The sequence below is a fragment of the Oncorhynchus mykiss genome, chromosome 12 (assembly GCF_057628025.1).
Source record: "Oncorhynchus mykiss isolate SJ-2025 chromosome 12, ASM5762802v1, whole genome shotgun sequence".
Classification (NCBI taxonomy): Eukaryota; Metazoa; Chordata; class Actinopteri; order Salmoniformes; family Salmonidae; genus Oncorhynchus; species Oncorhynchus mykiss.
In genome coordinates, this window is record NC_143033.1 from 56,536,551 (window position 1) to 56,555,547 (window position 18,997).

At 41.9% G+C, this 18,997-nt stretch overlaps 1 protein-coding gene across 1 annotated transcript; it reads right to left on the reverse strand.

The window, feature by feature from the left end:
* Positions 1 to 610: 610 nt before the first annotated feature.
* On the reverse strand, positions 611 to 17,932 carry pfdn1 (prefoldin subunit 1). The gene is made up of 4 exons (NM_001160698.2): positions 17,880 to 17,932; positions 17,033 to 17,199; positions 14,033 to 14,117; positions 611 to 1,021 (listed from the first exon to the last, which is right to left on the reverse strand). The coding sequence occupies exons 1-4, from the start codon at positions 17,910 to 17,912 to the stop codon at positions 938 to 940; spliced, it is 369 nt and encodes a 122-aa protein (NP_001154170.1). The 5' UTR covers positions 17,913 to 17,932; the 3' UTR covers positions 611 to 937.
* Between the last annotated feature and the right edge of the window lie 1,065 nt (positions 17,933 to 18,997).

Below are 18,997 nucleotides of genomic sequence, written 5' to 3' on the forward strand. Positions count from 1 at the left end.
AGGGCTGAAATGCAGTGGAAATATTTTTTGGGGATTCAGTTAATTTGCATGGCAAAGAGGGACTTTGCAATTCATCTGATCACTATTCTGGAGTATATGCAAATTTCCATCATACAAACTGAGGCAGCCAACTATGTGAAAATTAATATTCGTGTCATTCTCAACTTTTGGCCACGACTGTACATTCCAATCACGGGATATTTGACCTTTTAGAATAAATAAGACACAGCAAGACGATGGATACAGCAAAGTGCAGTATAATTAAGCACTTAACCGCATTTTATGGGTGGAGACTTTTTACTCTGTTATAGAACATTGCCAACAGAGACGGACACACAATCAATGATACAGAGTGGGGTGGTGATGTCAAAGAGAGGGAGGGGAGGGCAAGAGGACAATTCAAGGAGAGAGATATGGAGAGAGAGCAGACAGGATATCAGGAAGCCCAAAACCTCCTGACAGGAAACCAGTGACATATAGGAAGGAACAAACAATCGTGCACATGCAAAAACACACACACACACAGGAATCAAATAAGTCTACCCTTGACTGATTAAACAGTCACACCAGCAGCCAATAAGCCTCTACAATAAACACGGCACAATCCTCTCGTTTCATTACCCATTTTTATTATCATATCAACAAACTGCAGCAGTAACAAACAAAAAAGGTTGAGAAGTTAAAATGACATTGCAAGACACAGTCCAAGATGATTATTTAATGTGAAGATACAGTCCCTTCAGATTGTATAACTTAAGTAACAGGGCAGATGTTACAGTACTGGCAGAGAAGCAAGAAAACCTCAGACTCCATATGGAGAACAGCACCTGCTTGGTCAGTCATTAAGGTTTACTGTAGCTGGTTATAACATACACAAATTATATCAGAGGGAAGTCACAAATTAGCGAAAGTATGCATTTGTATTGGTGTTTCAATCTCACTGGGCCCTCCTGGACATGAGCATTTCTCTGATGTTGTCCTCAGCATCCTTCACAGTGCGCTCCAGGTACGTCTTCTTTTGCTGTAGAGAGGACAAAAAGGACAGATTCAGTCAACCACTCATTTACCCATCATGACCTCAGAGGGATATTTTCCTTTTTCATTTCTGGAGATGGCAGATGTCTTCACAATACTGGGGAACACAAGAAATGGATACATGTCTACATACAGAGACACATTCTAAATAGTATTCCCATGAATTTCAAGTGAAATCGATGGGCATACCATTTAAAACGTTCTGTACAAAGAACTATCCAAATATCCACCCCTGGAACCAGTTTCAATGAAAATGTATTCTGCACGAAGTTCTAAATGCTGCAGGGAAAAGGCCACATGTGCCACGGACACCTGGTGAGCGAGTCGGAGAATGTGGCCATAAAGGGACTTTACAGCACCTTTCACAGATAGTTCAGGATCAATTCGATACACATCACTGACACCGCAAAGCTATAGACCAGGCACATAATTTCTGTTAATATGAATGCATAGGCCTACAGTCAGTCAAGTAATAACAACGGGTGCTATTCCTACCCAGTCGGTCTTGCTCCACAGAATATATGGGCCTATAACAGAGAATAGGGGGATGTGCACTGCATGACCAAAAGTACGTGGAAACCTGCTCGTCAAACATCTCATTCCAAAATCATGGGTATTGATGTGGAGTTGGTCCCCCCCCCCCCCCCCCACCGTTGCTGCTATAACAGCCTCTACTCTTCTGGGAAGGCTTTCCACTAGATGTTTGGAACATTGCTGCGGGGACTTGCTTCCATTCAGCCAGAAGGGCATCAGTGAGATCGGGCACTGATGTTGGGTGCTTGGGCCTGGCTCGCAGTTCAAATTCATTCCAAAAGGTGTTCGATGGGGTTGAAGTGAGGGATCTGTGCAGGCCAGTCAAGTTCTTCCACACCGATCTTGATAAACCATTTCTGTATGGACCTCACTTTGTGCACGGGGGCATTGTCATGCTGAAATAGGAAAGGGCCTTCCCCAAACTGTTGCCACAAAGTTGGAAGCACAGAATCATCTAGAATGTAATTGTACAGTGGCGAGAAAAAGTATGTTAACCTGTTGAAAATACCTGGATTTCTGCATAAATTGGTCATTTAATTTGATCTGATCTTCAGCTAGGACACAAAAAGACAGTCTGCTTAAACTAATAAAACAAACAATTATACGTTTTCATGTCTTCATTTAACACACCATGTAAACATTCATAGCACACGTTGTAAAAAGTAGGTGAACCCTTGGATTTAATAACTGGTTGACCCTCGTTTGGCAGCAAGATCCTCAACCAAATGTTTTCTGTAGTTGCGGATCAGACCAGATCCGACGGTCCAGAGGAATTTTGGACCATTCCTCTTTACAAAATTGTTTCAGTTCAGCAATATTCTTGGGATGTCTGGTGTGAACTGCTCTCTTTGGGGTCATGCCACAGCATCTCAGTCGGAAGGGCGTATTTTCTTCTGGTGAAGCCATTCTGTTGATTTACTTCTGCGTTTTGGATCATTGTCCTGTTGCATCACCCATCTTCTGTTGAGCTTCAATTGGTGGACAGATAGCCCAACATTCTCCTGCAAATGTTTTGATAAATTTGGGAATTCATTTTTCCGTCAATGATAGCAAGCTGTCCAGGCCCTGAGGCAGCCCCAAACCATGATGCTCCCGTCACCATACTTTACAGTTGGGATGAGGTTGATGTTGGTGTGCTGTGCCTTTTATTCTCCACACATGTGTGTTCCCTCCAAACAACTCAATTTTAGTTAAATCTGTCCACAGAATATTTGCCAGTAGTGCTGTGGAACATCCACGTGCAGTTTTGCAAACTGACGTGCAGCAATGCTTTTTTTGGACAGCAGTGGCTTCTTCCGTGGTGTCCTCCCATGAACACCATTCTTGTTTAGTGTTTTACGTATCGTAGACTTGTCAAGAGATTTTAGCATGTTCCGGAGATTTCTGTAAGGCTTTAGCTGACACTCTAGGATTCTTCTTAACCTCATTGAGCATTCTGCTCTGTCCTCTTGCAGTCATCTTTTCAGGACGGCCACTCCTAGGGAGAGTAGCAACAGTGCTGAACTTTCTCCATTTATAGACAATTTGTCTTACCGTGGACTGATGAACATCAAGGCTTTTAGAAATACTTTTGTAACCCTTTCCAGCTTTATGCAAGTCAACAATTCTTAATCTTAGGTCTTCTGAGTTCTCTTTTGTTCGAGGCATGGTTCACATCAGGCAATGCTTCTTGTGATTAGTTTTTTTATACGGCAAGGCAGCTTTAACCAACATCTCTAATCTCGTCTCATTGATTGAACTCCAGGTTAGCTGACTCCTGACTCCAATCAAGTTTTGGATTAGCCTTTTCCAACCTATACTGTGAGTGTTAAAATGATGTATTCAATATAGACAAGAAAATACAATAATTTGTGTTTTATTCGTTTAAGCACACTGTCTGTCTATTGTTGCGACTTAGATGAAGATCAGATCAAATTTGATGACCAATTTATGCAGACATCCAGATAATTCCCTTCACCCAAACTAAGGTGCCCGGACCATGAAAAACAGCCCTAGATCATTATCCCTCCTCCACCAAACTTTACATTTGGCACTATGCATTGGGGCAGGTAGTGTTCTCCTGGCATCCGCCAAACCCAGATTTGTCTGTCGGACTGCCAGATGGTGAAGCGCGATTCATCACTCCAGAGGACATTTCCACTGCTCCAGAGTCCAAAGGCAGCGAGCTTTACACCACTCCAGCCGACGCTTGGCAATCTTAGGCTTGTCTATCAAACATCTCTGGAGAGACCTGAAAATAACTGTGCAGCGATGCTCCCCATCCAACCTGGCAGAGCTTGAGAGGATCTGCAGAGAAGAATGGGGGACACTCCAACATTTTTGCTTTGTCATTATAGGGTATTTTGTAGATCGATGATGGAAGAAAATCTATTTAATCAATTTTAGAATAAGGTTGTAACAAAATATGGAAAAGGTTGAGGGGTATGAATACTTTCCGAATGCACTGTAGCGTGTATAATGTTCCTTGTCAAAACATGTTAAGACCCATATCTAAGGCAACATATGTGCCCTCTCACCAGTGTGGAATGCAGGAAAAGTTGAGCCTTTTGTTTATTCACAGATTTATGTTACGGTGAAAAACTAACGTAGCCGAGTGACGAAGCCCAAGGGGCCATCCCATTAAACAAGAATTATTAGGGACGCCCTATTGACCTCAAACAGGCAGTGTCATGGAGTCAATATACCCTCATCTAATGTTGAGCTTATGGAATCAATGCTGGTCCTCTTGCATTTATGTCAGTGAGTCTTGTTGTACAGTGCATGGATCCTCATGTATGCGATGACCAGCTCTGAGGACTTGAGCCAGGGAAACAATGGCAAGGTAGAAAGACTGCACACAGACGGAACAACAAATAGACCCGTTGTCATGTCGGGTCCCTACATCAGATGCCGAGGAAGCCTATTCTGAACGAATGCTGTTGCACGCTTGATGTTATCGAAGTTTCTAACAAATGTCGACAGAACAATTCTGCCAATGATTACTTGACATTTACTGATGACTCATATCCCTATTTACTGTGCCTTAAAGTATTCATACGCCTTGACCTAGTCAACATTTTGTTGTGTTTCAGCCTGAATTCAAAATGGATTAAATAGACTTGTTCTCTCACCCAATACCACATAATGACAAAGTGAAAACATATTTTTTTTAAATTGTTGCAAATTGATTCAAAATGAAATACAGAAATATCTGGCATATATTTTTCTTTCATGAGACCACGCCCAAATCCCCATCATTCGCCTATAGATAAGAATGGGATACAGGGGGCGGAGTTCGGGGTGCCTTGTGAGAACTTGTTGGCGAGTGGGTAAACTGCATCTACCATCCGTCCTATTGGCCAACGTGCAATCACTGGAAACTGAACTGGATGTTCTACGATCAAGACTATCCTACCAACGGGACATTAAAAACTGCAATATTTTATGTTTCACCGAGTCGTAGCTGAACGACGACATGGATAATATAGAGCTGGCTGGGTTTTCCGTGCATTAGCAGGACAGAGCAGCTACATCTGGTAAGACAAGGGGCAGGGGTGCGTGTCTATTTGTCAATAACTGGTGTGCGATGTCTAATATTAAAGAAGTCTCGAGGTATTGCTCGCCTGAGGCCGAGTATATCATGATAAACTGTAGACCACACTATCTACAGAGAGAGTTCTCATCTATATTAGTCGACTATTTACCACCACAAACTGATGCTGGCACTAGGACCGCTCTCAAAGAGCTGTGTAAGGCCAAAAGCAAACAAGAAAATGCTCATCAGGGACATTAATGCAGGCAAACTTAAATCCGTTTAACCTCATTTCTACCAGCATGTTAAATGTGCAACCAGAGGGGGAAAAAAACAAAAAAACTTTAGACCACCTTTACTCCACACACAGAGACAACAACAAAGCTCTCCCTTGCCCTCCATTTGGCAAATCTGACCATAACAAAAACTAAAGAAGGAAGTACCAGTGACTCGCTCAATACGGAAGTGGTCAGATGACGGGGATGCTACGCTACAGGACTGGAATATGTTTCCGGGATTCATCCAATGGCATTGAGGAGTATACCACCTCAGTCACCGGCTTCATCAATGAGTGCATCGACGACGTCATCCCCACAGTGACCGTAAGTACATAACCCAACCAGAAGCCATGGATTACAGGCAACATCCAAACCGAGCTAAAGGCTAAAGCCGCCGCTTCAAGGAGCTGGACACTAATCTGGACGCTTATAAAAAATCCCGCTATGCCCTCAGACGAACCATAAAAACAGGCAAAGCGTCAATATAGGACTAAGATTGAATCCTACTACACTGGTAATGACGCTCGTCGGATGTTGCAGGGATTGCAAACTATTACGGACAACAAAGGGAAACACAGCAGAGAGCTGCCGAATGACGTGAGCCTACCAGACGAGCTAAATGCCTTTTATGCTCGCTCGAGGCAAGCAACACTGAAGCATGCATGAGAGGACCAGCTGTTCCGGACAACAGTGTGATTACGCTCTCCATGGCCGATGTGAGCAAGACCTTTAAACAGGTTAACATTCACAAAGCTGCGGGGCCAGACTTATTACCAGGACGTGTACTCAAAGCACGCACGGACCAACTGGCAAGTGTCTTCACTGACATTTTCAACCTGTCCCTGGCCAAGTCTGTAATACCTACATGTTTCAAGCAGACCACCATAGTCCCTGTGCCCAAGAAAGTGAAGGTAACCTGCCTAAATGACTACCGCCCCGTAGCACTCACGTCGGTAGCCATGAAGTGCTTTCAAAGGCTGGTCATGGCTCAAATCAACACCATCATCCCGGAAACCCTAGACCCACTTCAATTTGCATACAACATATCCACAGATGATGCAATGTCAATCGCACTCCACTCTCCCCTTTCACACCCGGACACCTAAAGGAACACCTATGTGAGAAAACTGTTCAATGACTACAGCTTAGCGTTCAATACCATAGTGCCCTCAAAGCGCATCACTAAGCTTAGGACCCTGGGACGAAACACCCTCTGCAACTGGATCCTGGACTTCCTGACAGTGGTGGTAAGGGTAGGCAGCAACACATGACACACTGATCCTCAACACGGGGACCCCTCAGGGGTGTGTGCTTAGTCCCCTCCTATACACCGTTCACCCACGACTGCCTTGCAAGCACGACTCCAACACCAACATCAAGTTTGCTGATGACAAAGGTGGTAGGTCAGATCACCAACAATGATGATACAGCCAATAAGGAGGTGGTCAGAGACCTGGCAGTGTGGTGCCAGGACAACAATCTCTCCATCAATATGAGCAAGACAAAAGGAGCTGATCGTGGACTACAGGAAAAGGAGGGCCAAACAGGCCCCCATTAACATCAATGGGGCTGAAGTGGAGCAGGTCGTGAGTTTCAAGTTCCTTGGTGTCCACATCACCAACAAACTATCAGAGTCCAAACACACCAATATAGTCATGAAGAGGGCACGACAACACCCCCCCCCCCCCCCCCCCAGGAGACTGAAAGGATTTGGCATGGGTCCCCAGATTCTCAAAAAGTTCTACAGCTGCACCATTGAGAGCATCCTGACCGATTGCATCACCGCCTGGTATGGCAACTGCATGGCATCTGACCACAAGGCGCAACAGAAGGTAGTGCGTACGGCCCAGTACATCACTGGGGCCAAGCTTCCTGCCATCAAGGACCTATATACTAGACGATGTCTGAGGAAGGTCCAAAAAGTTGTCAAAGACTCCAGTCACTCAAGTCATAGACTGTTCTCTCTGCTACTGCACGGCAAGCGGTACCAGAGCGCCAAGTCCAGCTCCAAAAGGCTCCTTCAATTTCAAGCCATAAGACTGATGAACAATCAAACAGCCACTTGGACTATTTACATTGCCCCCCCATTTTTTTTTTTACACTGCTGCTACTCACTGTTTATTATCTATGCAGTCACTTCACCGCTACCTACATGTACAAATGTCCTCGAGTAACCTGTACCCCTCTGCACATTGACTCGGTACCGGTAGCCACTGTACATAGAGGTCAACCGATTATGATTTTTCAACGCCGATACCGATTATTGGAGGACCAAAAAAGCCGATAACGATTAAATCGGACAATTTTTTAAATGTATGTTCTTAAAGGCACTTTAGTATTGCCAGTGTAACAGTATAGCTTCCGTCCCTCTCCTCACCGCTACCTGGGCTCGAACCAGGAACACAATGACAACAGCCACCCTCGAAGCAGCGTTACCCATGCAGAGCAAGGGGAACAATCACTCCAAGTCTCAGAGCGAGTGACGTTTGAAACGCTATTAGTGTGCACCCCGCTAACTAGCTAGCCATTTCACCTCGGTTACACCAGCCTCATCTCGGGAGTTGATAGGCTTGAAGTCAGTCATAAACAGCACAATGCTTTAAGCATTGCAAAGAGCTACTGACAAAACGCACTAAAGTGCTGTTTGAATGAACGCTTATGAGCCTGCTGCTGCCTACCACCGCTCAGTCAGATACTTGTATGCGCAGTCAAATTATATGCAACGCAGGACACGCTAGATAAACTAGTAATATCATCAACCATGTGTAGTTAACTAGTGATAATGATTGTTTTTTATAAGATAAGTTTAATGCTAGCTAGCAACTTAACTTGGCTTACTGCATTCGCGTAACAGGCAGTCTCCTTGTGGAGTGCAAAGAGGCAGGTGGTTATAGCGTTGGACTAGTTAACTGTAAGGTTGCAAGATTGGATCCCCCGAGCCGACAAGGTGAAAATCTGTCGTTCTGCCCCTGAACGAGGCAGTTAACACAACATTCCTAGGCTGTCATTGAAAATAAGAATGCGTTCCTGACTTGCCTAGTTAAATAATGATTAAATAAAGGTGTAAAAGAAATAATAAGAATAATAATAAAATAAATAAATAGGCCAAATCGGTGTCCGAAAATACAGATTTCCGATTGTTATGAAAACATGAAATTGGCCCTAATTAATCGACCTCTAGTACATACCCTCGTTATTGTTGTTTTGTGTTACTTTTTTCCTTTATTTAGTAAACTCAATTTCTTGATCTGCATTGTTGGTTAAGGGCTTGTAAGTAAGCATTTCTCGGTAAGGTCTACGATCTGTTGTATTCAGCGCATGTGACAAATACATTTTTATTTGATATCATTTACATAAGTATTCACACCCCTTATCTATGAAACTCCAAATTGAGCTCAGGCGCATCCAATTTCCTTGGATCATCCTTGAAAATGTCACTACAACTTGGAGTCCACCTGTGGCCAATTAAATCGTTTGGAAATTGTTTAGAAAGAAACACACCTGTCTATATAAGGTCCCCACAGTTGACAGTGCATGTCAGAGCAGAAACTATGCCAAGGAACTGTCTGTAGAGCTCCGAGATATAATTGTGATGAGGCATAAAGCTGAGGCAGAATATAAATATGCTTTTCATCGGCAGGGACTGGGAGACTAATAAGGATAGAGGGAACAATGAATGGAGCTGAACACAGGCAAATCCTTGATGAGAACCTGCTTCAGAGTGCAAATGACGTGCTGGGGTGAAGTTTTATGTTCCCAAGTACCCCTTATTTTATAATTATGTATTGTATGTACTGACTCGATGTACACTCACTGGACTCAACTAACCCGTATCCCTACACATTGACTCGGTATCGGTACCCCTTGTATGCAGCCTCGTTATTGTTATTAGCAGTACTATTTTTCCTTAGGGTTTATTGAAAATCTGTGGAAAGACTTGATTGCTTAACAGAGCTTGAGAAAATCTGCAAGGAAGAATGGGAGAAATGGGAGAAAATCCCCAAATCTAGATGCGCAAATCTGATACCCAAGTTGACTCAAAGCTGTAATCGCCGCCAAAGGTGTGACACGGTCGCCAGGTGTACGATGTTTTCTCCGACACATTGGTGCGGCAGGCTTCCGAGTTAAGCGGGCATTGTGTCAAGAAGCAGTGCAGCTTGGCCGGGTCATGTTTCGGAGGACGCACAGCTCTCGACCTTCACCTCTCTCGAGTCCGTACGGGAGTTGCGATGAGACAAGACTAACTACCAATTGGATACCACGAAATTGGAGAGAAAAAGGAGTAAAAAAAAAGAAAAAACATTAGGTCTTAATTTAATAAAAATTTGAATTTAGGCTATTAAAAAAATTTGGAATAGGTCAAAGGGTATGAATACTTTCCGAAGGCATTCTATTTGATTTTAATCACTTTGATGGTACCCCTTTTGATTCGAACAAAAATGTCATACATATTTGCTCATGGTAAAAGTAGTTTTATAATTTAAAAGCTCTCTTTTTTTTTCCTTTAAAATTATTATTTTTTCTCACAATTCTTAGGGTGTAGATTAGTCCCCATTTTACACCATCCGAGGTGTTTGTGTTGTGCCTGCCATTGGTTGAGACACAGCATACTCTTGAATACAGACTGGGTGTCATTTCAAATCGTAGAAATAGATTTCATACAATGGACATATCTCTTCAGACCACTGCAATTTAGCTGGCACATCATTGAAATTGAAACTTCCAAATAGTTCCACAGATTGCCACTGGTCCACCCACCATTGAATGTCTGTTCTACTATCGGTGTTATTATGATTTCAATAGGTTTCCTATGGATGATTGACAGTATAATTTAAAACTGATATTCTCGTTCAAGTCAACATTCTCTGATGTGTGGACCTCCAACCATCTATGTGCTGCCAGTTAATTTCTATTTCATTCCCATTTTAATACATTTATCAGCCAAAACATGGCACCCACGCTGTTTTCAAGAGCATGTTGTGTCTCAACTGGTGGCGGGCACAACACAAACACCTCAGATGATGTAAAATAAGGTCTAAGCTACAACATATGCGTAAATGAAAAGAAATTTAATTGAAGGTTTAAAAAAAAAAGTTTCAGAATTTGATTTTAACAAATTGTTTTCAAGAAACTATACAAGAGTTTGCCAACTCTGTTTGTAAGCTTTTAAACTATATAAAACTCAACCGTTTGTCTTTTCCAGTGATGAAGAAATGGATGGTAGAGTATGCAAAACGAGTCAACTTTGAGCCCCTCTATCTCCTGAATATTTTGGCATTCAGGTCTAAAAAGTTAGTTTTCAGGACCACTTCAACCATGTGCAAATATGGGTTGAAGTATGGGTGCGGTCAAAAAGTGATTGAAATCAAATGGAATGACCCCAAAACAAACATTTCCATTTCATATATGGATGCAAATCACATTGGTTCTTTGAACAACATGAGGTTGCTGCTGAAGTGTTAAATGGCTATGTAACCAACATCTACCCATCCTCCCAAACCCCAGGGGTAATAATAATAAATCACCCCTTAATAACCCGTTGAAAAAGAGAAGAACTATAACAGAGGGCGCTGACAGTCGTTTAAAAGACATGTCATCACCCACCACAGATTAAGTACAATGACAGTCTGTACAGTGGCCAAAGCAGTGCCTCATTAACGTCATTGTTACTGCAGTCATCACACATACCTGGGTATCACGAGGGGAAGCAGGCCCACTGGAATACTGATGACATCATGTAAACCTCATAAATTACCAGTGGAACCCCTCCGAGATGAGTTCATGCACAGACACGAGAGAACTTCCAGGCTGGATCTAAATACAGTGTGAATGGGTCCATTGGTGGGAACCCTGGGCTCCCGAGTGGCACAGCGGTCTAAAGCTCTGCATCTCAGTGCTAGAGGCGTCACGACAGACACCCTGGTTCGAATCCAGGCTGTATCATAACCGGCTGTGATTGGGAGTCCCATAGGGCAGCGAACAATTGGCCCAACGTTGGCCGTCATTGTAAATAAGAATTTGTTCTTAAGTGACTTGCTTCGTTAAATAAAAAGGTTAAAACATTTAAATTAATTAAAAAATGAAATGACATCCCAAAGAGTAAAGTGACTCAGGGTCTGAGATAGGAGTCATTCACTGACGGTAGGAAGCAGTTAGCCTTTACAAACAGCGAGCAGTCTTGTTTTTGGCAACAAACCCACCACGCATATAGAACAAAGAAGACTCTCCAAAAGTTCAAAAACATAAATGTGGTCTGCTATTTGCAGTCTTTCAGCTGACAAGCCATTTGTTTTTGTAGCACTAGCCATACAGTAACCATGGGAAACAGCACAGACTAATGAAACAGAAAATGGCTGGGAGGCATTAGTTGGCAAAAAAAAAGAAAATAACATCTGTCTGACATGCCAGTTTGATTACGAGTGAGTGAGGCTATGACCACAATCCTGTCCCGTAAGAGGGGAACCCTGGGCGTCGCTCCAGAGCCACGAGACATAGAGTTGACCAGGGTGATGTCATGGGCTTGTCTGGGATTACACCACACCACTGGACAAGGCCACATTCAGACCCAAGGCCAGAAACCACACATACAGAGCTTTCAGAAAGTATTCACATGTTTACAAACTAATTAAAAATGAAAATCTGAAATGTCTTGAGTCAATAAGTATTTAACCCCTTTGTTATGGCAAGCCTAAATACAGTGCATTTGGAAAGTATTAAGACCGGTTGACTTTTTCCCATCTTGCTGCGTTACAACCTTATTCTAAAACGGATTAAATTATATACAATGTCCCATCAATCTACACATAGTATCCAATAATGACAAAGCAAATACAGGTTTTTAGAAATTTTTGCAAAGGTATAATTTTTTTTTTTAAATGAAACACCTTATTTACATAAGTATTCAGACCCTTTGCTATGACACTCAAAATTGAGCTCAGGCGCATCCTGTTTCCATTGATCATCCTTGATGTTTCTACAACTTGATTGGACATGATTTGGAAAGGCACACACCTGTCTATATAAGGTCCCACAGTTGACAGTGCATGTCAGAGCAAAAACCAAGCCACGAGGTCGAAGGAATTGTCCATATAGCTCCGAGACAGGGTTGTGTCGAAGCACAAATCTGGGGAAGCATACCAAAACAATTCTCATACCAAAACATTTCTTTGGCTCAATTGTTTCGAACAGGACCACCCAGGTCACCACAGAAGTTAGACTTCCCTTTGTTTGCATAGAACACAACCGCAGTAGCTCCCTTTGATACACAAGGCCCAATGGAGCACCTGACAACATCCCTTCCCTGAAATATACAGTTATACTCAACTTTGCACTTATGTTACATTGAACAGTGGAAAGGTGCCTATTGATTCAAACCAACTGCTGATTGATATAACAAAGGGATATCCCACTGAACACAATGCTCGTTTCCACAAGGACGAAACTAGGAACTGCTCTTCTGATCGAATGCAGACAAAAGACCAGTGTGAAACATTAGTTTAAAAATAAAAAAAGATCCAGCGGACGACATTCTTTGTGACCAATATTTCCTGTGGTGTATGGGAGTTTTGTCCCCATTGGGCCATGTTCTTGACAGGTCAGGCTGGAAAGTCATTCTGACATGATACATCTCACGCCACAGGTTCAATCAAGGTCTTTGACACTAGTTGTTGGGGTTAATAAACGCCATGTTATTTGCATTTCTATGTACTTCAGAAGTAGAGAAATAGGAGTGAAACCCCAACTCAACACCCAGGAAAAGCTATTTGTGTCAGCTGAAACTTGAGTAAGGAACAGCTCTTGGAGTTCCACTTAAAGATGCTACAGAGAAGTTGTGGGAGTGTTTGTCTCTCTGTCACTTTCTATATCTAAACACATAGGGGAGAGAATTCCATGCTTGCTGCGCTAAAGAGGTGGTTCTCTCAGTCACTTCCGCCATGGCCTGATAACCCAGTGTCAAGTTGCCTTGAAAATAGACACAGGGCCATTCACACAGCCACCGACTTCATAAGGGAAGAACACATTTGTATAGTTTAGAAGTGAATAATATATTATTTGCACCATTTGTATTTGGCAGGCATGAGATGCCTGTTTTTTCAGATATCCGTTTCAACCCAATATAAAAATGCCCTTAAGCCATCATTCATTTGGTCTCAAATATGAATAGCATACATGGTACAGAAAATGATACAGGTTATATTGGAGACTGCAGAGGGAAAACAAACATCTGTTTCTGATTTTTAAAAAGAGCGGCTGTGGAAGGAATGCAATAACTGGTTTTAGGGCACACAGTGTATTGACTACAACATCTACAGTAGGGTTTGGGTCATTTCAGAAAGTGACTGGAAATTCAATTCATGAGTTGCATTTCAATTCACTTCCTTTACTGAGGGAATGTAAAAGTGAATCGATCCCAACACTGATCTACAGGAAGTCTTAAGCTAAGTGGGAGAGATATCGAGGACTAAACCTTTGAAATATTCAAAAGTGTCTGGATCTGTGCACACATAGGCGGCAGGTAGCCTAGAGGTTAGAACGTTGGGCCAGTAACTGAAAGGTTCGTGGATCAAATCCCCGAGCTGATTGTAAATAAGATTTTGTTCTTAACTGACTTGCCTAGTTAAATTTTAAATTAACATTTAAAAAATAAAAAATCTACGCCAATATTACTGCATACCTCAAGCTCCTTAATTTTCTCATCTGCTGTCTTCTGTTTGTAAGTCAGCTGTGTGTTGATATCTTCTTTAGACTGCAAGATGAACCTGAGAGAGCGAGAGACAGAGGAGAGCATGAAGTCAGTGTGTGAAGTGTCTCAAAAACCTAACCCTAGGCAACAGCAGAGACTAGGGTCTGGTTTGTTTCAATGACGGACTCTTTTAGCATAGAGCAGGGGTCTCCAACAGGTCAATCGCAAGCTACCAGTAGCTCGCAGCCCACATAGGAGTAGCTCGCCAAAACTCAGAAAGTACATGCAATATTTCATGTTTTCTACTGCAAACTGTCATAAACAAATCTCACAAGTATCAGACACCACAAGCTCCCGGCTACTATCTAAACAACGGAACATTGACATTATCCTACCCCTGGTTAAACACTATTGGCGTAAAAAGCCAAACATAATACAATATCTGCCAATTAATTTCCAGCAATATAGCCTGTCTGTGTGGTGCATGAGTTTCTCTATCACTCTGTGTGAAAAGAAATACTTTCCCCAAAACCTTTTAAATTAAATGGTAAGTGCAAAGTAGGCTTACCTGGCAGAAGTATATCATGAGTAAGTATATAATTTGTATCTACCATGTTATTTGCTAACTGACATGAAATGAGCAGCAGCTGTACAGAACCATTGCTAGACCGGCACATTTCTCACTCGCTAGATGCACAATTAAAAGGCCCAGATGCGCAATTAAAAGGGAATTACGCACACACACACATTTTTTTTATTATTCAAGACCTAAAAAAAAATAATGGTATTCTAATGTGATTTAAGCATTGACATGGATAACTCAGAGTATACAGCTCTGGAAAAAATTAAGAGACCACTGCAAAATTATCAGTTCCTCTGGTTTTACTATTTATAGGTATGTGTTTGGGTAAAAAATTTACATTTAGAGCAATTATTTGCAGAAAATAACAACTGGTTAAAATAACAAAAAAGATGCAGTGTTGTCAGACCTCGAATAATGCAAAGAAAATAAGTTCATATTCATTTTTAAACAAAACAATACTAATAATGCTTGATCTTTGGAAGAGTTCAGAAATCAATATTTGGTGGAATAACCCTGATTTTCAATCACAGCTTTCATGTGTCTTGGCATGCTCTCCACCAGTCTTTCACATTGATGTTGGGTGATTTTATGCCACTCCTGGCGCAAAAATCCAAGCAGCTCGGCTTTGTTTGCATCCATCTTCCTCTTGATCACATTCCACAGGTTTCAATAGGGTTCAGGTCTGGAGATTGGGCTGGCCATAACAGGGTCTTGATCTGGTGGTCCTCCATCCACACCTTGATTGACGTGGCTGTGTGGCATGGAGCATTGTCCTACTGGAAAAACCCTAGATGCCTAGTTTGCGTCAACTATTATTATCCAACGCATACAATGACATTCAAGACGATTCTGTGCTTCAGACTTTGTTTGGGGAAGTCCCTTTCCTGTTCCAGCATGACAATGCCCCCGTGTGCACAACACGGTCCATAGAGAAATAGAGAAATGGTTTGTCCAGATCGGTGTGGAAGAACTTAACTGGTCTGCACAGAGCTCTGATCTCAACCCCATCAAATACCTTTGGGATGAATTGGAATGCCGACTGCAAGCCAGGCCTAATCGCCCAACATCAGTGCCTGACCTCACTAATGCTCATGGCTGAACGGAAGCAAGTCCCCGCAGCAATGTTCCAACATCTAGTAGAAAGCCTTCCCGGAAGAGTGGGGGCTGTTATAGCAGCAAAGGGGGGATCAACTCCATAATAAATACTATGATTTGTAATGAGATTCGACGAGCAGGTGTCCACATACTTTTGGTCATGTAGTGTATGCTTTGATTTCTAAGACATTCTAAGGTTTGTATCATTCACAACTAAAGTTCCCAAATAACAAAATCTAGCATTAAGGACCTGTTTCAAATTAGCCCTTTTACACTCACTTCATATGCGCACTCGCTCCATAATGGTAAAAATATAATTTCTATTTCATTCAGCTACGTTCAATTATATTCTTCTTACTATAAAATCATAATATAAAATAATGGCACGGGACTGATAAGAATATCTTGTCAGCTAAATGAACTAGCCAACCTATGGCAATGAACATAGCCAGAACATAGCCAGATAACTAACATAACATTGGGCTCCCGAGTGGTGCAGCGGTCTAAGGCACTGCAACTCAGGCATCACTACAGACACCCTGGTTCGAATCCAGGCTGTATCACAACCGGCCATGATTGGGAGCCTCATAGGGCAGCTCATAATTGGCCCAAATTTGTTCATAATTGGCTTGCCTAGTTAAATAAATGTTACATAAATAAAATATATATATAAAAAACCTAATTCTGTTTTTCTGAAATACATTTTCTTTATATCATGTTTCTTTAGAACTGACTCAAATAAATAATGGATTTATGGTGATGGTGTATATTTGGCATGACGGCGGACTTTTGCATGACAATAACTAGCTGACAATTTCATGCCTAGTTGGGGTCGCAAGAATTTTCAGATATGAAAATGGGGTTGTGGGCAAAAAAGTTTGGGAACCCCTGCATTAGAGTATATGACAAGATGAACAATCATCTACAACAGTGGTTCCCAAACTGTGGGGCTTGCCCCCTAGAATTGCAAGAAAATATGTTTTTAAACTGCAAAATGTTCTTTGCACCCCATGACAAAATGTGTAGAATTGAAGGAAATCAGCTTTTAACCTGTAAAATTCTCTCCACAATCAAGAGTGATTTGAACAGTTTGTGTCATAAACAGTGCTTGTCCCCATTTGAAATAGACATGGTGAGTTTAATAACAATAAAAATATATAACATTTAATGTTGTTACTGTAACAAATGTTACATATGTATCTGTTATAATTCATATATAGGCTACATGAATACATACATAAGGACTATGTTTCTTCATGGGAAGTGTTCTATTAGTGAAATCCAATAGTAAACTGCCAGAGAATACTACTCACATGCGTCCTACTCCTTCATACATGCGGGTGTTGTCTGGTAGGGTTTTTATTTCTGCATGTGTCAGGTTGGCATGTTTCTTCATGCGAGTGAGCTGGTCGATCTGAAGATCTGCCAGTTTCGCCTTTTGTTGTGTGTCAATCATTTTCGATTGCAGCTCTGCAAAGGCCTGCATGAACAAATATGACAGCATTATTTCAAACATCAAAAATCAGACCTGCGTTTCTATAAAAATACATATTTGAAATCGCTTGAACAATTGCTTTAGGCTGCCTGCAGTCTTCGGTGGGTGGGGTTTACACTTTTAGGACTTTTCTATTGCAATAGGCAAGCTCAAGACTAGTAGAGTTTTAGTAAGTATTTGAAATGATGGCAAATAGTGAACATAGGTCTGGTCAAAATGATCCCATTGTCCTATCACTGAGGAACCATCTCTGCTCATTATAGCTAGCGTTAGTTAGCAGGCTAGCTATAACAGACTTGTGCTTTGACTTGTTTTAGTTTTGTTTGACTAGCTAGGTCTAATATTGTCTGATGAAAATGTAAGTGATGACTCATCGTGTCAAATATTTCTTCTAGCTAGTATCTACACACTGTTGCTAGATAGCTAACCCAACTGCCACGATCTAGCTAACTAACTGACAGCGCATGAATTCAGAAACTAACGTTGGCTAGCAAGCTAACGTTAGCGCACAAGCCATGCAGCATGACTCAATCACATCTTAACGCTTTGTTATAAATAACACATACATCATTTTTGGTAAACTGTTGAATCATTTCCCTGTTACACTTAACTTATTCGACCATTGTATTTGATAGAAAGAATGAAAAGAGGATTAAATGATTTACCTTCTTCAGCTCTAAATCTATGGGGGCCGCCATGTTGAACACGAGAACGTAACAACGAACCACGCCCATAAAAGTATCTTACAGTTTCTGCCTTCTTCAGCCGGCCCAGAGACGTACTTTTACCATGCATAATTTTCTTTGACAGATGGATTTCTGAAAAACATTTGGTTTAATGATTATGGCTGGTATAATGTCATATTTTGCCAGCATCATCTAAGCTGTAATACGTTATGTTCCCTGTATGTGAGAGTACTATGGCCTCTGCCTTGAGGTCTATACCTTTATGGCACAGGTGGTAGTGAATCAAATAAAATGTTATTGGTCACATACACATATTTAGTGGATGTAGCGAAATTATTATGTTCCTTGCTCCAACTATGCAGTAATATCTAACAATACAAGCAAATCTAAAAAGTAAAATAATGGAATTAATTCAAATTTAAATATTAGGATGAGGCAGAATATAAATACAGTGCAACACTTTTTCCACATTTGTTACTCAGTACTTTGTTGAATCACCTTTGGCAGCGATTACAGCCTGGAGTCTTCTTGGGTATGACGCTACAAGCTTGGCACACCTGAATTTGGGGAGCTTCTCCCATTCTTCTCTGTAGACCCTTTCAAGCTCAAGTCAGGTTGGATGGGGAGCGTCGCTGTACAGCTATTTTCAGGTCTCTCTAGAGATGTTAGATCGAATTCAAGTCCGGACTCTGGCTGGGCCACTTAAGGACATTCAGAGACTTGTCCCGAAGACACTCCTTTGTCTTGGCTGTGTGCTTAGGGTCGTTGTCCTGTTGGAAGGTTAACCTTTGCCCCAGTCTGAGGTCCTGAGGGCTCTGGAGCAGGTTTCATCAAGGATCTCTCTGTACTTTGCTCCATTAATCTTTCCCTCGATCCTGACTAGTCTCCCAGTCCCTGCCGCTGAAAAACATACCCACAGTATGATTCTGCCACCACCATGCTTCACCGTAGGGATGGTGCCAGGTTTCCTCCAGACAGACGTGACACTTGGCATTCAGGCTAAAGAGTTCAATCTTGGTTTCATCAGAAGAAAGAATCTTGTTTCTCATTGTTCGAGAGTCCTTTAGGTGCCTTTTGTGAAACTCCAAGCAGGCTGT